This window comes from Mirounga leonina, unplaced genomic scaffold (genome assembly GCF_011800145.1).
Source record: "Mirounga leonina isolate KUSES-001 unplaced genomic scaffold, KU_Mleo_1.0 Mir_151, whole genome shotgun sequence".
Taxonomy (NCBI): domain Eukaryota; kingdom Metazoa; phylum Chordata; class Mammalia; order Carnivora; family Phocidae; genus Mirounga; species Mirounga leonina.
The window spans coordinates 28329810-28353580 of record NW_023270377.1 but is presented as its reverse complement, the minus strand read 5'-3'; the positions used below and the strand labels follow the sequence as shown (position 1 = coordinate 28353580).

The 23771-nt window shown below is 39.6% G+C and overlaps 1 protein-coding gene across 1 annotated transcript in view; it reads left to right on the top strand.

The window, feature by feature from the left end:
• LOC118012103 (dol-P-Man:Man(7)GlcNAc(2)-PP-Dol alpha-1,6-mannosyltransferase-like) overlaps window positions 1–23569 on the top strand; it is a 57284-nt gene extending 33715 nt beyond the window's left edge. Inside the window, 2 exon segments of the mRNA XM_035007289.1 lie at window positions 21817–22196; window positions 22198–23569. Of these exon segments, the coding sequence (XP_034863180.1) occupies window positions 21826–22196; window positions 22198–23149 (1323 nt within the window). The 5' untranslated portion in view covers window positions 21817–21825 and the 3' untranslated portion in view covers window positions 23150–23569.
• The last annotated feature ends 202 nt before the right edge of the window (window positions 23570–23771 follow it).

Genomic DNA, 23771 nt, shown 5'->3' with positions numbered 1-23771 from the left:
ACCAGTGTCATTGTGTCTGTAGCAAGGAAGTAATTAAGGTTAAATGAGATCATAGGGTGGACCCTAATCGGATAGAATTAGTGTCCTTATAAGAAGAGACACCAGAGAGGTTTTTCTCTCTCTGTGTCTCCTCCACACACTCCCTTTATCTCTCTTTCCCACCCCCTCCCCCGACCCCTCCACACCTCTCTCTCTCTCTCTCCACCATGTGAGGACACTGCAAGAAGGCAGCCATCTGCAAGCCAGGAAGAGGGCTCTCACCAGAACCAAACCATGCTGATTTCAGACTTCCAGCTTCTAGAACTATTATAAAATAAATCCCTGTTGTTTAAGCCACTCACTCTTCGGTATTTTGTTATGGCAACCCAAGCAGACTAAGAGAGGTACTACTGACATGGGTTGAAACAATCCTTTACCGTATAGGACAATCCTGTACATTGTAGGATATTTAGTCTGGTCCCCAACTATGAAATACTGATAGTGCTACTCTGTCACCATGACAATCAAAACATGCTCCTAAGGAATTCCAAATACCCCTTAGTGGGGGATTGTAATATTTCTGGTAGAAAACCACAAAAGGAAGCTATAAAGAAGATTACTATATTAAAATAGGATCCACCAGTACTTCATGATCTCTCAGCAGTTGTTAAGGGAGGGCTTTTACTTATCAAGAGTAAGACAATGTGATATACCAAAGAACAACCTTGATAATTCTTCCCAAGTATCTATGGGGTTGAGATGAAGTCTCTAATTTTGAGAAAGCAAAATTGATCCCTTGTCTTGTTGCCAAATGACTAATGCATCATATACTAGCGAAAAAAAACAAAGAAAAAACAATAAGCCCTTTGCCTCTTGAGATATAAAACCCAAACAAAAGAAAACAGTAAGGGGATATACTGTTGAGCACTAATCTCCAAAATAAATAAAGCATTGGGTCCTTTCCTTTAGGAAAAAGTTATCCCTAATTTTTGCAGTACTGAATTTGGCAGATACGTGGTACTTTGAATATAGAATAATTGTATGAAGAAATTGCTGTTTATCTCACCCTAAAAAAGACTAAATTTTATCTTGGTAAACTTGTGAGGTTTTTTTCAAAACTGCAGTGTCTTTTATTTGGAGAACCCAGTTTTTCTGAACTCCTTTTAAAGCTCTTCAAGTAAAAATACTTTAGAATATTTTACCACAGCTGAAATTTCATCATGCTCCTTTACAATTAGAGACAATTATTTTCTGCTTTCTATCACCATAGATTTATTTTTCTCGTCTTGGACTCCATATAAATGGAATCAGTCACTCTGATTATTTTGTGTCTGGTGTTTCTCATTCAACATATTTGAGACTCATCCATATTAATGTGTGTGTCAGTAGTTGTTGTTGTTGTTATTGTTGTTGTTGTTGTTTCTGAGTGGTATTTCAGTGAGTGGACATAACAGAATTTGTTTACCTATTCTTCCTTTGATGGGCATGTGGCTGTTTCCAGGTTTGGCAATAATGAGTAAGGCTGCTAGGAACACTACTGTACATGTCTTTTTGTGGATATAAGCTTTTGTTTCTTATCTAGAAGTGGAAATGTTGAGTCATGGAGTAGATGTATATTTAACTTTATAAGAAACTGAAAAACAGTTTTCCTAAGTTTTTGTATAATTTTACACTCCAGCAACAATGTATGAGAGTTGCAGGTGCTCCCCGATCCTTGTGTTAAATGGGGTCAGTCTTTTAAAATTTTAGCCATTTTAAGTGGTTGTAAACAGTATCGCACTGTCACTTTAATTTGCATTTCCATGATGGCCTATGATGCTAAACATCTTTACATGTGCCTTTCATAAATCTCTTCTTAAGTCTTTTGTCCATTTTTATTGGGTCATTTGTCTTGATATTGTTGATTTATAAAGACTTTTTTATATTTCTGGATACAAGATATTTTTTTAGATATTGTATTTTTTTCCCCAAGCTGTTACTCGCTTTTCATTTTCTTGATGGTATTTTTTGATTAGCAAGCATTTCTAATTTGATGAAATCCAGTTTATTAATGTTTCCCTTTTCTGTATAGTGCATTTTGTGTCCTAAGAAATCTTTGATTACCCCAAAGTCATGAGGATATTCTCCCATGAGTTCTTCTAGAAGTTTTATAGTTTTAGCTTTTACACTTAGCTCTATAATCCATCTCAAATTATTCCTTTTAGTATGGAATTAGTAGGGTCAAGTTTGCCATATATTGAGTTCTCCATGATATGCATTTGCATCCAGGAGCTTTACTGGGGAGCGTGCACAGGAAAAGTACTTCTGAGGTGTAAAGGAAGCGTGATTGGGCAGAGAGCGAAATTAAACTGTGATGCAAAAGAAGCTCTCAGGATTTGGGATGGCTCTTCAACATCGTTACAAATGATGCAGGAGGCCTGGGCCTTTGTACCTCTCTCTACATTAGCCAGTTATTGGATTCCAGCTCTCACCAAAGAGACGTTGCAACACTGGTTGACAGAACAATTTCTGGAGAGGAAGGGACTCAGCTGTGAGCCCTCAGCAGCCAACACTCCAGTGGCAGAGAAATGAGTCTGAAGAGGGAATCTGGATAGTGCACAATAGCAACTAGCATCATTATAGCACCACTGCAAGGATATTTTTGTTTTATTTTCCATATGGATATTCAGTTTTCTTCCCACTATTTGTAAACAGACTTTTCTTTCTCCTATTAAATTGACTTGGTGCCTTGGTCAAAAATCAATTGTGTGGGTAAGTGCCTCTACGCTATGTTCTCTTTCATTTTCATTTGTCTGTCCTTATGGTAACATCAAACTGTCTTAGTGATTATGGTTTTATAATTTCTGATATTGGGTAGTGTAAGTCCTCCATACTATCAAATTTGTTCATTTTCAAAATTGTTTTGGCTCTTCTTGATCATTAGCATCTTCAGAAAAATTTAGGATCAGCTTGAATTTCTTCAAAACACTGCTGAATTTGTTTGAGAGTGTCTCAAACCTATAGATAATTTTGGGGAGAACTGATATCTTAACAACATTGAATCTTTCAATAATGTACACCATTATTAAAGACCTAAATGTGAGACTTGAAACCATAAAAATTGTAGAAGAGAGCACAGGCAGTAATTTCTTTGACATCAGCTGTAACAATATTTTTATAGGTATGTCTAGAGGCAAGGGAAATAAAAGCAAAAATAAACTATTGGGACTACATCAAAATAAAAACTTCTATACAGCTAAGGAAACAATCAACAAAACTAAAAGGCAACCTACTGAATGGGAGAAGGTATTTGTAAGTGACACATCCAATAAAGGATTAGTGTCCAAAATATATAAAGAATTGATAAAACTCAACACCTCAAAAACAAATAACCTAATTAAAAAATGGGCAGAAGACATAAACAAACATTTCTTCAAAGAAGACATCCAGATGGCCAATAGACACATGGAAAGATGCTCAACATCACTCATCATCAGGGAATTGCAAATCAAAACTACAATGAGATATCATCTCACACCTGTCAGAATGGCTAAAATCAAAAACACAAGAAACAACAAGTGTTGGTGACAATGTGGAGATAAAGGAACCCTTGTGCAGTATTGGTGGGAATACAAACTGGTGCAGCCATTGTTGAAAACAGTATGGAGGTTCCTCAAAAAGTTAAAAATAGAACTACCCTATGATCCAGCAATCATACTACTAAGTATTTACCCCCAAACTACAAAAACACTAATAGTAGCATTATTTACAATAGCTTTATATTTATTATGTTGGAAACAGCCCAAGTGTCCATTGATAGATGAATGGATAAAGAAATAGTATGTGTGTGTGTGTATATATATATATATATATATATATATATATACTATATACATATATATAATATATACATATACATGGTATATATAGTATAGTATTATACTAAAGAAATAGTATATATATACACAAAGGAATATTATTCAGTCATAAAAAGAATGAAATCTTGCCATTTGCAACAACATGGATGGAGCTAGACAGTATAATGCTAAGCCAGATAAGTCAGTCAGAGAAAGACAAATACCATATGATTTCAATCAGATGTGGAGTTTAAGAAACAAAACAAATGAAAAAAGGGGGGGAAAAAAAGAGAGAGAGAGGGAGGGAGACAGATAAACCAAGAGAACAACTGATGGTTACCAGAGGGGAGGTGGGTGAGGGATGGGTGAAATAGGTGATGGGGATTAAAGAGCACACTTACCATGATGAGCACTGGATGTTGTATGGAAGTGCTGAGTCACTATATTGTATACCTGCAACTAATATAACACTGTATGTTAACTATACTGGAAGTAAAGTAAAAAACTTCATAAAAAATTATGAATATCATAATTTTCTCCCCCTTTGTGTTTTAATTTCTCTCAGCAATCTTTTGTAATTTACAATGTGTAGTCTTGCATACCTTTCATTAGCTTAATTTTCAGATATTTGATTTTTTAGATGCTATTATAAATAACATTTTAAACTTAATGTCATTTTCCAATTGTTTATGGCTAGAATGTAGAAATATGATGGATTTGCAAATTGTGTATCATGCTAACTCTAGTTCTAGTAGTTTTTGGCAAATTTCAAAGAGTGTTGTAATTGCAAATCATGCCTGTAAATAGTGAGAGTTTTACTTTTTCTTCTTCAATATTTATTCTTTTTATTTCTTTTGTTTTTTTTATTGCTGTAGACTAGACTTCAGTACAATGTATTACCTTTATTGTACTTATTTTGGGTTTAATTTTCTCTTTTTTTGCTAGTTCCTTAAGAGGAAACCTACATGATCAATTTTTTATATTATTTTTGTTTTCTAATAAAGGCATTTAATGTAATAAATTGCCTTCTAAGATTGCTTTAATGTACCTAACAAATTTTAATATGTGGTATTTTCATTACCATTCATTTAAAAGTATTTTCTAATTTCCCCTGTGATTTCTTCTTTGACTCATGGGTTATTTAGATGTGTGTAGCCAACTTTCCAAATATTTGAAGATTTTCTAGATGTCTTATTATGATCAATTTCTAATTTAATATTATAGTGGTCAGAGAGCATACTCTGTATGTCTACCTTGGTGAATGCTCCATGTGCATTTGAAAAGAATATCTCTTCAGGATTGAAATTATTGGGTATTGTTCTAAAATATCAATTAGTTTTGGGACTGATGGCAGTTTTCAGACTTTCTATATCATCACTGATTTTGTCTCTTTATTTCATCAATTACTGAGAGAGGATGTTAAAATTACCTATTTCTACCTTTTTTTTTAAAAGATAGATTTACACATTTTGCTTTTCATTCTCTTGGATTTTGTCCATGTATTTTGAAATGCTTTTATTAGGAGCATGAATATTTAGAGGATTATTATGTTTCCTTGATGACTCACCTTTTTAAAATCATTAAGTAATGTCCCTCTTAAACCCTGGTAGTACCCTTGATCTTGAAATTTAATTTGTCTGTTATTATTATAGCCACACAACCCATCTTAGAGTTGGTGTTTGCATGTTTCATCTTATAGCACACATTTACTTTTCACCTATCTGTGTCTTTGTATTTAAAGTGGGTTTCTTGCATGTCATCTAGCTGGCTCAGATGCAACTGTTGATCTCTGGATTGTGAGTTTGAGCCCCACGTTAGGTATAGAGATTGCTTAAGGAAATTTTTTTAAAAAGTTATTAAAGTGGGTTTCTTGCAAATAGCATAGAGTTATGTCTTGTATTTTTAATCCAGTCTGATAATCTTTGTTTTTCAGTGGGAGTGTTTAGTTAATTTAAAATTAATATAATTACTGGTATGGTTGGATCTGAGTATATCATACTGCTATTTGTTCTGATAGTTCCATTTACTCTTTGTTTCGCTGTTCATTTTTTGATGACTTCTATTGGGTGAATTGAATATGATTTTTTACTTATACGTATCTCCACCATTGACTTTTTAGCTGTACTTTTTTAGTGTTTGCTCTAGATATTAAAACATGCATCTTTAACTTAACATAGTGTATCTTCAAACAATATTTAATTATATAACACAATGGAAAGAATCCCACAATGGTATAAAGAAGCTTATCCCCTCCCTCAATCCTTTGTGTTCTTGTGGTTATAAATTTTACCTATACAATGCTATAAGTCCAAGAATACATTGCTATTATTTTTGTTTTAGACAATCAAAAATTATATATGTATGATGTATATATCAACATACCATTTCTGCTGCTCCTCATTCCTCCTTGCAGATACTCAGAGGTGATTTCTCTCAATTCTGCCAGGCCTCAAGTCTTCTGAGTACATGCTCTACATGTACTTAGTGAACGAACTTAGTGAAGGACTGTGGGAAAAAGCTGCTGAATACATACTTGCTCTGTGACTGGGGAACCATGGGGTTCAAATCCACTATGCCAATATACATGTGACTGTGTGATACTGTGATTTATAAGAAATATATCTGGTCCTTGTCCACAAAACCAGTTCCTGGTTTATAGATCCCACAAACTCGGGATTTCCTGAGATAAGAGCAATGGGAGCACCTTTTGTTACATTTGGTCTCTTGTCCTTAATTCCAGAAATTGCTTCAGATCCAGAAAGGTGAAATGGGTGTCTTGTTATTCATAGCAAGCCCCTTTCTACCACAACTGGGTTTATGTTAATGAGATAACTTTTGGAAAGCACCTAAGGAAGGGGGCTGGTGGCCAGGGGAACCAACCATGAAGAGAAGGTTGGGACTCTCAGTCCCACCCCCTGATTTTGGGGGATGGGAGAGAGGCTGGAGTTTAAAACCATCATCAATTGCCATTGACTTAATCAACCATGCCTATGTAATGAAGCCTCCACAAAAACCCAAAAGGACAGTGTTCAGAGAACTTCTGGGCTGGTAAACGCATGAAGATAAGGAAAGGTGGCACATCTGGAGAGGGCATGCAAGCTCTGTGCTCTTCCCCACACCTTACCCTAGGCATTGCTTCCATCTGGTTGTCCTTGAGCTATATCCTTTTTTACCCTTATGGTAATCTAGTAAGTAAAATGTTCCTCTGAGTTCTATGAGCCACTCTAGCAAATTAGCTGAACCCAAGGAGGGAGTTATTGAGACTGTTAGGTAGAAGCTAGACAGGAACAGTGGAAGGAATACCCAGAGGCAGAGTCCCAAGTCCTGGAAGGGGAATGATAGAGACAAGAGCTGAAGGCAAGGAAATTGATAACAAGGTTACACATTAAAAGCCTAGGAGTACAACATCCTGACATTGCAGCTTTCAAGACAGATCAAGAGCCACAGGTGCAGGTGTAGAGCATGCACTCTCCTCTTCCTCCTCTGCCCCAGGGTAACCTCTAGACTTATTATAATACATTTGCCTTGTGGGTATAGCCCCACCGCCCCCATGGAGAAAGGCTGCCAGAACTGTTCAGGTACAAACCTTGCAGGGTCAAAAACTGCCCCCCCCAACCTGTGGGAGGAGTTCTCCAAATGATTGGAAGCAGCCTCTTTTAGAGAACACCCCACTGCGCGTCACAGCTCTTCCCAGCCAAGAAAGCTGCAGCAGTTTTCCAATCCCTAAACAACCTAGGGCTGGTTCCATCTCATGAAACCTGCCTCTCCCCACCTTGGGCCCCTCCCCCACCTTGAGAGTGTACTTTTGCTTTAATAAACTGCTTTGTGCTTCTACTCTCCTTCTGGCTATCTTTTGTCTGAGCATGGATCCTCACCTAAATCTTCTCATGGGAATCCAAGGATCGGGACCTCCATTCCCACAGTACAGACTGCCCCACTGGTAACAAGGTCTCCAATCTATAGCCTATCAGTCAGAAGCACAGGTGGTCATTGCAACTGGCATTTGAAGTGGCAGAGGAGGCAGTCTTTTAGGATTGAGCCCTTAACCTGTGGAATCTGATTCAATCTCCAGGTAGAGAGTATGAAAATTGAGTTGAATTGTAGGACACCCAGATAGTGTGCAGAAAATTGTTGGATATATGGGGAAGAACCCCACACACATTAGAAATTGGTCTCAGAATACCCCTTGTAGGTCATTAAAAGTTCATTGAGATTTTGCCTGTTTTTTCCTTCCCCCTATCAGTATCAGATTTTCCACTCTGCCAGGGATGAAGGTGGCCCTGGGTCTCTTTTCTCCTAAGAAGGGCTGGTCACTTTCGGGGGAATGTAGTTCATTTAGATATCTTTGTGTTCTTATCTCTCTGACAGATGAAGGAAAGAATGCCCGCAGCTATGATTTAGTAACTTCTCTGGAGTGCTTTTGCTGCTAGAATGAAAGCAACAGTTTCTCGTGACTTTTTACATCCTTACAGGAAGTGGCAGTCACCCGCTGTCACTTTAAATTTGTCTGTGGAACTCAATCCCTCAGTGAAAATTGGTATAAGCCTATGACTTCTGTGATCACTTTCAGTTAATAAAAAGGTCTTACAGTTAGCAATTCAAAAGTTTAGTCCAAATTAATAATAAATACTTAAAATTTCATTTAAGTTTCCCCTTTCTCTTGTCCAGCTTGACACCAGCAGTAGAAGAGGGGACATCACTGGCTTTCTCTTACCTGCCCTGTGCTTTTGCCCTTCGTCCTGTCTTTCTAATCGGCTTTCAGACCCCTGTGAGGTGGACAGAGTGGGGAGAGCAAAGAGTGAAGAAGCAGAAAACCCTCAATTGACCAACACCAATTTCTGGCTATGGTGGATTTTTTTTTTTTTTTAAACTCAGCACTTCCTTGAGATCTTTCATGGATTCTTGGAGACCTGTGTCTGTCTCCCTCATTATCAGGGAATCTCTCACCTGACTTACCCTCCATGAAGGTAGATCCATCTCTATTGCAATGGGTCTTTTATACTTTCCTCAGCTCTTAGCACTCTGGCTTCAGTTTGGCTGTGACTTTTGCTTCCAGGTGTTCCTGTTGAACAAAACTGCAGACTTCCACGCTGTCCTTGCCCTGAGGAAACACATTCTTTGACCAACTTTAGGAGAGCAGGTTCCCCTGTAGCTGTCTCTTTATCTTCTAAGCAACTAGCCACACAACTCTTACCTTTAGGTTTTCTAGATGGACTGTATGGCCATGTTATTAAACTCTCTGGGAAACCATCTTGAAGCATCTTTCTTTGTCAGGATGTGAAGAGTAAGGATCCCCAGTGCTCCCCCATAGGGAATTAGGATTCACAACCCAAGACTACTGTCTCCAAAATACTTGCTAATCTCCAAACCCCAACCTCTTTACAACCTTTCTGTGGGTGAGAAGCTTAAGAGTTACAAACCTGATTTTTCACCTCCTTTAGAAATTATATGATCTTTTACCTCACTTTGGGATTGTGAAACACTAGATAATAGGCCCAACATAGAGTTGCTTATGTTAAGCCCCATGTTACCAAACCAAAACTTTACTTAATAAGTTTTGGCTCTCCCACAAAGGGAATCTTAAACCAGTCAGTCAGGAATTGCCTGGTCAGCACTAGTTAGGTAATCTTCCTGATAGACCCTTGCTATCCCCTAAAGGAAAGTAACCTTGTGATAACCAACCTACTTTTGTCTAGTGTAACTTCCTTATTCCTGTTCCTTTCTGCCTATAAAAGTCCTTCATTTTGTACAGCTTTTTGGAGCTTCTTTCTATCTGCTAGATTAGAGGCTGCATGATTCATGAGTCATTAAATAAAGCCAATAAGATCTTTAAAATTTATTCCATTGGATTTTGTTTTTTAACAAAATGTAACATCTTGGTGCCTCAGTGGAAACTTGCATTTAAAAAAAAATCCTGTTCTACTTGAAGTCATGAAAAATTGAAAACAACCCACAGTCTAGTAATTAAAGGATATTGGGGTATAACTATTCAATATAATATTCTGTAGCACCCTCCAAAAAAGAATGAGGACACTCTTTATTTGTTGATTTGAAATTATCCCTAAAATATAGTGTTAAGCAAAAAAAAGGAACAGTGTGTAGATACAGGATGCAATTGCTATTTTTAAAAAAGTGGAAATAGATATGTTTTTGCTAGTGTTTAATAAAATATCTCTGATAGGATATATAGGAAACTGGTTGCCTCTAGGGAGGGATATTTGGTAGCCAGGGATAGCTTTTTGTACTTTTTGAAATTTAAACCAAGTGAATATATAATTATGTTTAAAAAGAAGATAATGTTAAATTGAAAAAATGCATGTACAGTGAGGAAGTAAAGATTAAACTGATTCTTTCCAGAGCTTGGCTGTGAAGGAAAGAAAAGAGCAGGAGCCAGAACTGGGTGCAAGGTTGAGGAGTGATGTTTTATTTTTTGTAGCAATGTCATGGCTATTCCATGATTTGTATAAGACTATGATGGGATTTTGGAAATGCTATTTCTAAATTATGGCTCCTTGGAATATTGAATATTTTAGGCTAAAGGAGTTTGAGAAAACAACAGAAGCAGGAAGGTCACTCTGACCTTACCCCCACTGGTCTCCCCTGCAAGAGGTCATAAGACCCTCATATGAGATGTGCCCTCTCAATACCTGGAGGGAGAAAACACCCTTATCTGCAAAGACAAAGAGATACCAAGAAGAATCCTAACAAACAGGTCTTAGTAATTTCCCCCAGTTTATTGCACTTCCTTCAAACTCTCTGAAATATCATATTTCTACATGACTGCCTACTCTTCAATCCAAGCATAAAAATACTCAGGTCCAACTGTTTCCTCAGGTCCTCATTTCCTTATGAAGGCTCCCATGTCACATAAAACTTGTATGCAAGAAATTTGTATGGTTTTCTTTTGTTAACCTTTCTTTGTGTCAGTTTAATATTCAGATCCAGCCAGGAACCCCAACAGGGTCAAGGAAAACTTGTTCATTCCCTACAGCTATTATATTGAATCATGACATCCTTCTCCCACCCAGGTATTTATTGACACCCACTGATTTACAGGAGACTTAGGGTCCTCCTGGGAAATCTTGAGCTGTATCCACAATGGGGATTCAGACGTATACCAATATGTCTCCCAAATGGTGTTTGACTAGAGAGGGTGGAGAAGAGACTGGAATATTTGACAGGACTGTTGTCGAGAGAACTCTAAGGAGTTATGTTCTGAGTTTGTCATTCACATAGAAAATAGTGTGCAAGGAACCCTCTGGAGTTGTACAAAGCTTCAGGTCTGTTGGGACACACTTGCCATTAAGCTTCTTAAAAAACATTAGGGCAGAGGTTTGGGAGCCAAAACCTTCTCTTCTGTCTGCATACGTAGTTGTCCAGGCACCATGCAATGTACTGATGCTAGTGTCCTCACTGAAAACATTGGCAGGCAGGGCGGTCAGCAGGACTCTACACCCCAGCATGGAGCCCTAGCTCAGCAGAGGTGAGGCCAGCAATTAGATATATTGCAGATTCAGCTGGAATCTTCAGAGGCTGCTGAGCTGGGGACAAGAGTGCCAATAACTCTCCAGCAATGGATGATAGAACCTCAACACAGGGACAGGGAGTGGGCTAGGAGAGGTAGATCTCTGGCAAGGAAGCAGCAACCAACACAGCTTTTTCATGAATATATGTAAGATCCCCCTTCCTTTTGGGGATCTCACATATACTGGAGACAGAGGTGGGTGGAGGTTGGGGTTAGAATACTTGGCAAGTTGCAGGAAAACTTTTGTAAACTACTTTTTTTTTAATCCGGTATAATTTGAGTTCAATCTGGAAGCTGATGAAACCTGAGAGCATTTGGGTTCCATAATATTTTTATTTATTTATAATTTACTTTTTGTGTAATAGAGATTTGTATATGTTTATTAGCTGTGTTTGAGTAATTAAGAGGAAGAACTAGAACATAAAAGAATATAAGTGAGGGAGGAAATAAACCAATTTGTCAAGGTCTTGGTCCTAGAATTGAGGGAAATGGTGGAGAGATAGGATCCAAAAAAGGGCACCTTTTCTACAGAATCAGGAGGGGAAGGGGAGAGGAAATGGATTTGTAAACATGGATTGGACTTTCTCAGTGCAGTCAAGGGCTGTCTTGTCTGCTGAGAGATGAGTAAGACAAGAGTAGACTGGGAGTCTTGAGGAGAGCCCTGAAGGTTTAGCTACTCCTTTTGGGGAATTGTGGTTGACTAGACAACTATAAAATAATTGTTGAGTGGTGCCAAGGGCCCCACTGGAGTTGAAGACCATGAATTTTAAGTGACATAGCCTTCCCTGACCCCTTAAGTCTCTAGGTTAGGTGCCTTCCTGTGGGCTTCCATGGTAGTCTGAATTTCCATATGATAATTATTTACCACACTATAGTGTAGTTGTTGAGCTTTCCCGCTCCAAGAAGGAGGAAGCTCTCTCTTATTCACTGTTGTATTCTTTTCTGAGTCTAGTATAGTTTCTTCTACTATTTTTAATGCATAGCAGATGCTCAACAAATATTGGCTGAATAAGCATCAGCAATATGGCAGTTGTGAGATTTCTCCCATCACTTTCAGATGCCAGGGTAGAGAAGCAAAAGAGATGGATGGTGTAAATGGTCCAGAGTGATTAGAAGATTTTCAGGTGGGTTTAGTAGGGGGTGAAGATGTTAAGGGAGCTGGCAAGAGCCTTGTTGACACATGCTCCATGAAGATTGGGTTGGACAGGATTTGAGAGGTGGTGCATGCCAAGGTGAGGGAAAGGTCTGGGGCGAGACCATGGGAGTGGAGTGTTTATGGGAATCATTAGAGCTGGAGCAGAGCTGGGATGTGATGTTGGCAGGTCCAGATGTGCTCCTGGCCTTGACATTCTACTTCTCAGTGCATTCCTCACAACCTAGTGGGAACCTCCCACCACCAAGGATAAGGAGGAGGAAAAAGTTTAAACAACAAATAGATCCTACTTGAAAAACAGATTTGTGAGTGGGAGAAGAAAACAGACATTGGAACTTGATTTTTAAATGACAATCTTGACATTAAATTCTTACAGAGAATTTTTCTTTCAAATAGTTAACATGAGATTTGCAAAATCATGTCGTTAAACTTTGCAATTCTCCTAGCCTTGGGTCAGTATTATCTTGGCTTTGAAAGCGGGGACCATACCCGAGTCATCTTTGTAGGCCCTGGGCCTAGCATATAGAGTATTGTCCAGTAGGCTGGCATTGACCTAAAGTCTATCCCCTGGTCTTGCACTTAATTACTATACTAACAATTAGAACCTATTTCCACTGACACCCCGATCAATTAAATTCACATGCCTGTTTTTTGAGCTATCCAAGAGTTTCCCTTTCTAGCTTGCAGATATTCTGTTTAGGTAATACCAGGCAGGGCAACAAGACAAGCTTTGTACAGATTTCAGAACTTTATGAGTGAGGAACACTCACAGGTTCTGGAAGACTGCATTAAGAACAAATGTCTGCTGGGATATGAAACGTCACATCACTCTCACAAATAGGTTCTGGATATCCTCTCTTGGAAAACCCTGAGCCAAGGGGGTTCCCACTCTCAAGAAGTTTCCAGTCAGGTGGAGAATGGTGAGAATGACACAAATAACTACAAAAGAAGCAGAATTGTGGAGGAGCCAGAAGGAAGATAAAAGGCCATGGAAATTAACAGAGAGAAAGACACAGCACTCTGCGGTACATAAAGGGCCTTCATTAATTACACTATTATAAATAAACAACTTTTATAAGTTGCATATGACTAATATATTTTACATTGATGAATAGTAAAATTGTAATAAAATTATGGTATTAAATCATAAAATGAAAAGTTAGTTCATAGAATGCCATAGCAATTCCAAGGAATATAACTAATACATTATCTGAAATTAATACTTGAAGATCAAGAAGCAATACAGCAATTGAGAAAGGAGTTATTAAATGATGATGTCACAATTGAATATTAATGTGGAGGAAAATAATTTAAATCCATGCCTCATCCCTAAAATTTCATTAAGTTCCAAATGAATTGTGGGTTAAATTTTATTACAATCAGAAGAAAATAGAGTCTACTTCTCCCACCTATGAAGAAGAGATATGTGTCTGTTAAGTTATAAATTTTATATCATTCAATAGAATAAATCTAAGAAATATGACACATTTCTCTTAGAATGGGAAAATTATAAGACCAACATATAATACAAACTTACTGTTAAAAATAAATTATATATATATATATATAGTCAGAACCCAAAACATGGAGGCTTAAAATGATAACCATTTATTTAGCGCCTGAGTCCATGGGTTGGTGACTGGGACTGATTCACTGCTCCTTCTGCTGGTCTCTGCTGGCTTACTCAGGCATCTGGGGTCAGTTAGGTGGTCTGTCCTCTAAGGGTTGGCTAGCTGTCGGCTTGACAAAATGGGGCACCTGCTCTCATCATCTGAAAGTCTCATCGAGGTTTGTTCATGTGTGGCAGATGGGTTCCAAGTGCAGCCAGAGGGCAAACCCCAATGCACAAGTGCTTTACATGTGTCCGCCTGAATCACACTGGCTACTGTTCAATGAGCCAAAATAATCACATGGTTGGTCCCAGAGTCCATGTGGGAAACCATTGCCAAAGTGTGTGGAATCGACGAAGGGGCAGATCTGTGGCCATTTTTGTCATCTACCCCACATCATAATTGGCAAGGGAGCCTGGCAGCTCTACCACAGAGAACAGCAGATTATCGTGTGGAAATTTCCTAACAGTAATAGTGATTAAAGAAATGCACATTAACGTTGGCTTCTAGCTTTTATTTTGTAGAGGAGGAGACTGAGGCCCAAAGCTTTGTTAAGATGGTGCAGAAGATGACTTCCCAGCCTGCTGACCAAACAAGGTCTTTGATGCCAAGTCCAGTGATAAAGGGCAAATCTGGGTTCGAACTCAGCTCCAGCATTTTCTAGTGGTATCACTTGTATAATATCACTAAGCCTCAGTTTCATCTCTATAAACTTGGAAAAATAATAACTACTACATAGATTATGAGGGTCAAATGAAATCATGTGAAAATACTCTGCAAGTGTCCTGGTACCTGCTCGGTTCATGCCTCCTCCTTCCCTTTTCTATGATGTAATCTTATAAAACCAGCAACAAAACAAAGCAAAACAAGAAAAACTCAAACAAAACACAGAAGCAAAATAAATAGATAAGCCATAGGAGCCAAGAAGAAACTGCTACGTTTGTATATAACCAGTGATTGTTTATACAGTTATTAATTCACTAATTATTGAGTGCCCTTTCTGGACCTGGTCCCATGCTAGACAATGGAAATACATCCCCTGCCTTCATGGATAAGTCTAATGGCAGAGATGGACAATAACCAAAACATCACATTAGTAAGTATGAAATGGTGGCCCTAATTAGTGCTATAAAGGACTCTTGATTAGTGCTAATAGGAGAGCATATAATAGGAAGACATAGCCCAATTAGGAGTGGAAGACCTCCCTGAGAAATGAATGGGTTCGGGTATGAAGGGGACAGTGATGGTTATCTAAACCAGGGTAGGATCATCAGAAAGGGTCAAACCACTTGGTTCTAGGAAATAACAAGTAATTGTCTTAATCCTTAAAGCAATGTGAAGTCAGGGAAAGATATAGAGAAATTTGGGATTTGAAAAGCTTTTTCTGGAATCAGAGTAGAGAACAGATCAGAGGAGAGAATGAGTGGCTGCAGGGAGGTGAATTAGGAGACTATGGCAGGAGTCTTGTAATTTATAATTTAGTTCAACTTTCCATAAAGTAATTGTAGACCTATTCATTCTACTTTGATATGTCCTAAGGAAATACACCCAAATACTTGTACATTCATTAAAAATGATCAGTGACTAACATTAGACTAATAACATACATTTCGGAATGAATAAAGTTAACTAAATGGGTTTAGACAGCCAAGTCGGTGTTAAAATCCATATATATTTTCAACGACCAACAGGTCATAATTTTTTTTGTCATTATCAATTTTAAAAATTACCTTTCCTTCCTAGCTTGGCCAGCTTATGATAACAACTTTCCAAGCAATATTGGAAGTTTGACCTCCTTATTAGTAGTAAAATTTGTACAGACATCTCAAAAGTCTGGATTATTCCAGATAAAGTTTGGATTTCGGCTTTACCTTGGTTGCAGTTATTTGAAGATACCATGAGCTGAATTAATCTCACACAAATTCCTAATTAAGTGAAGATTTTTCCTGATCTTCAACTAACTGTTCTAACTGCCCCCCAAAAGAATAGACCCTAAAAATCCTGAGTGTTGTCAGGAAAATTTGTGAAAAGCTATGTAACGGACCACTAAGATTATGGGGCATCTACAATGGTAAAACTAGACACTGTCTAGCGCACTGTTTGTGATTTTATCTGTTTTTCATTGTTTTGATATATTTTACAGTTCTGTACATCATGAAAAATAAATAACAATCCAAATGATTCTTGCCCATAGAAATATCATTGAATAGTGTTTAGTGAAAAAAAGTGACTAATTTTGCATCTTTTGTAAATTCACTTCAGCATTCCTGCTGTTGATATATCTGTGTTTCTCGGACTTTTCCTTTAAACAGGTTCTAACTTCTTATTGACTCTCTCATTAATTCAGGCAGTAAATAAAATCTTTGACCTCATTCATTTTATTTATTTATTTATTTTTAAAAAGATTTTATTTATTCATTTGACAGAAACAGCGAAAGCAGGAACACAAGCAGGGGGAATGGGAGAGGGAGAAGCAGGCTTCCTGCTAAGCAGGGAGCCCAACTCGGGGCTCGATCCCAGGACCTGGGATCATGACCTGAGCTGAAGGCAGACGCTTAACGAATGAGCCACCCAGGCGCCCTGACTTGCATTCATTTTAAATGAAAGTTTTGTTTTTACGTTAAAAAAAAAATTATACTTTTTTAGTGTCTAGTTTAGAGTGTCCTTAGCATTGAGCTGGGGCCTGTGAGACACACAATTTGATGCACATGTAATAGTTGCAAACTACACGGAACGGAAGGGGGCAAGTAAGCAGATTTTACAGTCGAGACTTCAGGTTGTCCCTGGATTTGAGAAAAGAGGGAGATTGGGGCTGGAGTCACCAAAAAAAGATTTCCGAGAAAAGGTATGGTTTCAGGGCTAGGACTTCAGAAAGCCCAGAAGAGATGGAAGATAGAACCTGCTGTGGTAAGATAGGGAGGAAATCAGCATGATTAGGTCAGAGAGATTTGCTCTTTGACAAGGGCCTGGATGGAAAAAATGCCTGGGTCAGTTAAGCATCCCACTCTTGATTTTGGCTCAGGTTGTGATCTTGGGGCCCTGAGATTGAGCCCTGTGTCAGGCTCTGCACCCGGCTTGATTCTCTTTCTCCCTCTCCCTCTGCCCCTCCCCACCTGCTCCCACTCTCTCTCAAAAAAAATAAATAAAATTAAAAATAAATAAATAAATAATCAAGGCTAAATTTTATTTGGCATCAACTATGTACAAGGCAATGGGTGCCACAGATTCTCAAGCCTGACTACCCATTAGAATCACCTGTGGGAATGTAAAAATTCTGCTGCCCAGGCCCCATTATCAGAAATTCGAATGTAATTGGTCTGCGAAGGGAGGTGCCAGGGAAAATCCTCCAGATGATTCTAAAATGAAACCAAGTTAATGAACTACTGTGCTATGCAATTTACAAGCGTCCTTTGATTTAATTTTAACCCTTCTAGTAACCCCCTAAGAGAGGTATTTTTGTCCTGGTTTTCTAGAAGGGGGAACAAAGGCTCAGAGAGACTTGGTGATTTGCCTCGAGGGGCTGCTAAGACAATGAGGGAAATCTTGATTAGTGGTGGGTGGTTTGTGGAGAACACTCCAGATGGAGAGAAAAGCAATTGGAGTAGTGACATTGCATTCCTCTAGGGTATTAAAGAAATGTTAATAGAAGCAAATAGGACCCACAAAAAACAAATGAATACAGAGGTAACAAAATGTGACTCATTTGGGGAGTCTTACTAAAATGGAGAGTCTGGAATGGAGATTCTGCCTTTCTGATGATGCTGGTGATGCTGGTCCCCAGTGCACATTCTGATGTTTTTTTAAGATTTATTTTAGAGAGAGTGCATGTATAAGTGGGGAAGGGGCAGAGGGAGAGAATCTTCAAGAAGACTCCCCACTAACCACAGTGCCGCATGCAGGATTCAATCTCACGACCCTGAGATCAAGACTTGAGCCGAAACCGAGAGTCTGATGGTCAACCGATTAAGCCACCCAGGTGCCCCCACATTCTGAGTTTTAATTGTAAGTTTTAGATAGCATGGTCAATGCAGACCTCTGTGGCTCAGTTTCTTTTTCTGTAATTGGGGTCAATAATTGATCCTACTGATGTAGATGTTGGGGTTCAGGGCAATCAATAAAGAATTCTTGCGACATCTCTGGTTCAAAAAGGTGGTTTTATTAAAGCACAAGGACAAGACCCATGGGCAGAAAGAGCTGCACTAGGGTTGTGACAGGTGTCTGATTATATACTTTCAAGTTGGGAGGGGGTTAGGGACAGCACAAGCCTACAAGGAAATCCAGAAACAAGGTTTCCAGGACCCTGAGGGGGGCTAGCTATTGTTAGGAAAAGGTCATTTATTACTGATTAATAAAAACTCAGTTATGAGACTCCAAATGTTTATCAGTGGGCCATATATCTTGGCGGGGGAGATAGAGATAAAGGAAGTTTCTAAAGGAATTTTTGTATGTATAAAGTAGACTCACAGGATCCTGGGGGGTCGGGGTAATGTTAAGCTAAGATGGCCTTTTGCCTGTAGCTGTGTTGACATTGAGGCAACTGAGTTCCTAGAGGAAGGTCACTCCGCCTGTTTCAAGGACTTGTGGATGGGCTGTAAGCAGTAGGGAAATTTAATGTTTTCTTTTGCCTTTGTTTCCCACATCACTACTACATGAAAGTTGTTTATGCATTAAAGCACAGTATCTGGGATGTAGTAATCACTCTACAAACTTTCGTGATAACTCTGTAATTTGCTTTAACTTTTAAAAGACTTCTCTTCAGAGCAACATGGCATCCTTCTGGGGGTTAAGGAAATGCTGATAGAAGCAAACAGGACATAGGAAAGTTAGGGTAAGCGATATGCACCCTCCCTTTGCTGACATTATTTCCATCTATGGAAATAACAAGTATGAGTCTTGTGAAATTTGGTGGTCTCAGTATACAAGTGGGGAGCTGAACTTTTTTGAATGTATTTGGGTTTATTAAACCCCATAGTAATTTTAGTACTACTTTTCTGTAAAAATGAATCTCAATATATGAAATAAAGTAGGAGTCTTACTTCTATCTTTTTATTTTAGACATATAGTGAAATTCATGGGAATACAAATATAGGAATTACATTAAATTAGGGATATTTTATATTAAAAGTCATATAGTGAAATTCATGGGAATACAAATATAGGAATTACATTAAATTAGGGATATTTTATATTAAAAATTTCTATGCTAGAAAATGTTCTTAGGTCATAAACAGCAAGCTAGGATTATATAGATTTTATAAGTTGATTTTAGTAACTAAGATACAGTTCCTTTTCAACAGATGCTCATTTTCAAAAATCTGTTTTTTTTTTTTTTAAATGTATGTAAAGCTGCGAAGCCCCTCCATGCTTTGCCCTACCTTTAGAAAAATTCTCTAGAGAACTTCATGTCAAGAAATTTTATGATAAAGGAGGAAACAATTCTACATTTTACTGTTTGGGAGTTTGGTTTTTCTTTTCTATATAGTATGGTTATCATACTGGAAGAATCTTGTGTAGAACTATAATCTGGTTACAGATCCTTGTTATTAGCATCAACGATAATTACACCATATATTTTTGACAGTTTTTACAATCTATACAGGGCTTTCACATACATTATTTTCATTTAATATGTTCCACAACTCTGAGTGGGAGGGCAGACAGTTACAACTGTTTATGAAGGAAGACAGGTGAGGTTTGCCCCAATCACATGGCTGATAAATAAGGGAACAAAAATTAGAATCCAAGGCTTCTGATTTTTAACCCAGTGCTCTGTACATGGCCCATCAAGTATTGCACTGAGACTCAGACAATGAATGTAATAATCTTTAATAATGATTTTGCTAAATATAGTCAATAAAAATGAAAAGGTGTAGGACAATGAACCTGGAGGAAAATCCAGAGAAGAGAAGAAAGCCTGTTCTAATTGTGTTGCCTTTCTTTTATATATACTGACATCTATGTATATTTCAATATATGTGCACCTATATTTATAACTTTACTGAGATATAATGGACATATAACATTATTTAAGTTTAAGATGTACAACATGTTGACTTGGTACACTTCTATATTTCAAACTGATGACCACCATAGCATTAGCTAACACCTTCATCATGTCACATAATTACTGTTTCTTTTTGTGTGTGTGATGAGAGCATGTAAGATTTACTCTCTTAGCAACTTTCAAGTATATTATACAGTATTATTAACTGTAATGACCATGCTGTATATGAGAACCCCAGAATTTATTCATCTTCTGACTGAAGTTTGTACCCTTTGACCAACATCTCCCCATTACTCTCACCTCCCTTTCTCTGGTAACCATCCTTCTCTCTGTTTCTATGAGTTTGGCTTTTTGTTTAGATTTCATATATAAGTGATATCTTACAGTATTTATCTTTCCACCCAATCTGCCTGCCTCGCTGCTTGCAACCATAAGTCAACCTATTATCCATCTGAGACCAATCCCTTAAACACACCCTAATATTTGCCTGACTGACACACCTCTTTCTTGAGTCCTACTGATATTTTGTTCCACTGAGTGGCCTATAATTCATGTTCTAGCCCTTTGACTCAATTATAAAAGTCACATCACCAAGAATAAATGGCAAGTGAGGAGTTTCATTGTGATGACTGTGGGGTCAGGGTCAGTGAGAAAAACTGAGGAACAGGAGAGATGGTGAGCTGGTTTGGCTGCATACCTTTCAATTTTTAGGTCCTTCAAGTTGTTTACTTTCAAAATGACCCTGGCCTTTGTTAATGATATTTCATAGAGCCTCTTTCCAACTCATATGGCTACCAGCCATGAGAAATCAGGGACTTCATTTTGAGAACACATTATTTTGGAGGATGAAGATGGTGGAAACATCCAGGGTTTGGCATGTAAGAAAAATGAAATTGATTTTTTAAACAAACATATCTGCTAATTGGAATGTAACCTTTCTCTGAATCAGTAGTCTTGAAGTTCCTTCTACCTTATTACTTATTCTATCAAAGAACATGGCTCTCACCATAATAGTAACCAATTTCCACGTCTTTCCCAGATCAATGTCTATGTTTTGGCAGGTCTTCTCTCATGTGGGCTTAAAGAACCACATGTGTTTGTAGGCATGCTATCAAGTAGTTTAAAGGACATAAAACTTGTGGTAATATTTTTGGGAGTAAATTTTATTGTTATAGCTTTAAAACACAACCAAATAAAAACAAGAATTCCATTAGTAGTTGAATATTGTAATAACAGAGTTGAGGATAAATTTTACTGTTATAGGAACTATAAAACAGCAATAATAAAAAACACTATTATTGTGAATAAATTGTTTGAGATGACTAACTAGAAAGCTATAAAACACAACAATAAGGAATAATCTAATCACCAGGAAAGATGTGATAGTAATTCATCCTTGTTAGTGAGGAGTCCATGGTTCCAGTTCATTGGCCCTGGGTGCTCTAGGTTACTGCTTTCATTCTGTAAGTTTGCAGAAAGATAATCTTTGGCCAGTGAATTGGCAGGAAACCACATATTGCAGTGCAATTGGACATGGGGATTGAGGAAAATCCAATTATCAGTGACTGTTAGGAAAATCCTGTGTAGCAATGCCAAATGTCCTCACAACATACTTTAAGAATTATTTGCAGGTTTCTACTAACAATTTGTATGTACCATTTGCACATTTTCATGTATTTTTAATTTTTATTTATATCCTTTTGCTTCAGAATAACAGCATGGAATTATATATCTGTTGGAGGGGGAAGCCTATCTATCTCGAGTTCCCCAGAGTGGTCCCCAGGACGTTCCTCGGGCCCCTGGCCCTGGCGGTGCTCTCCAGCGCTGCGGTCTATGTGCTGTCCCTGCTAGAAGCATCCAAGTTTTATTCTCAGCAAGCAGTCAGGGCTGTCCTTGAACTCAGCGTCATCTTCAGACTCTGGACTTTACAAAAAGAAGTGAGGCGGCAGTTTGGGGCCACGGTGGCCACCATGTTCTGCTGGGTGACAGCCACGCAGTTCCACCTGATGTTCTACTGCATGCGGACGCTCCCCAACGTGCTGGCCTTGCCCGTGGTGCTGCTGGCCTTCACGGCCTGGCTGCAGCTGCAGCCGGAGCTCGGCCTTCGCCATCCTCGTGCTCAGGGCCGAGCCGAGCCTGTTCCTGGGCCTGGTGCTGCCGACACCGCTCTGCACCCGGAGGCTCTCCGTGGCAAAGGCCCTGCGCTGCGCCGTGCCGGCCGGGGCCCTCTGCTTAGGACCGACAGTCGCCGTGGACTCCTATTTTTGGCGATGTCTTGTGTGGCCGGAGGGAAAGGTGCTTTGGTACAACACCATCCTGAACAGGAGTTCCAACTGGGGAACCTCCCCGCTGCTGTGGTATTTCTACTCGGCCCTGCCCCGCGGCCTGGGCTGCAGGCTGCTCTTCGTGCCCCTGGGCGCCGTGGACAGGAGGGCCCTGGTGCTGCTGTCGCCCTCGCTGGGCTTCGTGGCCCTGTACTCACTGCTCCCGCACAAGGAGCTGCGGTTCGTCATCTACACCTTCCCCGCGCTCAACATCGTGGCCGCCAGGGGCTGCGCCTGCCTGCTGAACAATTATAAGAAGTCTTGGCTGTATAAAGTGGGGTCCCTCCTCGCGATAGGACACCTCGTGGTGAATGCCACACACTCGACCACAGCCCTGTACGTGTCCCACTTCAACTATCCTGGCGGTGTGGCCATGAGGAAACTGCATGAGTTGGTGTCCCCCAGGACAGATGTCGTTCTGCACATCGACGGCGCTGCCGCACAGACAGGCGTGTCTCGGTTTTTGGAGGTCCACGGTGCCTGGAGGTACGAGCAGAGGGAGGATGTGCGGCCCGTGTAGGGGCATATGCGGGCTTACAAGCACCTCCTCGTGGAGGCCGCCCCTGCGCACCTGGCCCTCTACAGGGACACACACCGGGTCCTGGCGGGCATCGCAGGCACCACCGGGGTGAGTCTGAACCTGAACGCACTGCCTCCCCTTAACGTCAACCTGAAGACAAAGCTGGTGCTTCTGGAGAGACTCCGTGGGCCTTCCTGAAAAGGGGCCAATGTCCTTCCGAGGACATCGGAGCTCCGTCAGCATCCCGGCAGATGAGACAGTACGAGGAACAACGGAACCACGGACGTGCGCTGGACGCAGGCCTGAGGGAAGAGGCCCAGCTCTTCCACGGCCACCCCGGACCACGCACGGTTAGAACAGCAGGGACGGCAGGCCTTGCCCCATGCCTCGGCTGCCGGCCCTGGGCCTCTTGGAGCCCCCGAGGAAGCGCCCCCTTCGGGGAAGAGCATGTGAGTCTTTGTGAAGGTGGACAGTGGGAACCTCGGCGCCTGCTGACCGCGACCCCCGCCCCCGCCCGAGCTGCAGGACGAGTCCTTTGTGGGCACAGGCATGCCGTTTCCATCTCAGAGGAAACTCTGGGCAAGTCACAGAGGATCAAGAATAAAAATTTAAATGTTTCCTTAAAAAAAAAAAAATCTTGCTTTTTATTTGGATAACCATGCATCTTTCTGCCCTGAGTCCATCTTGGTCCAATTCCAAATAGTAGGAGAATGGAAAAAACAAACAAAAAAAACCCACCTTCAACTCCTTGGTTCCATTCTCCCTCTGTGGAGCTCACAGCCCCATTAAAACCTTTGCTTCAGAGTTAGGATGACTGAAG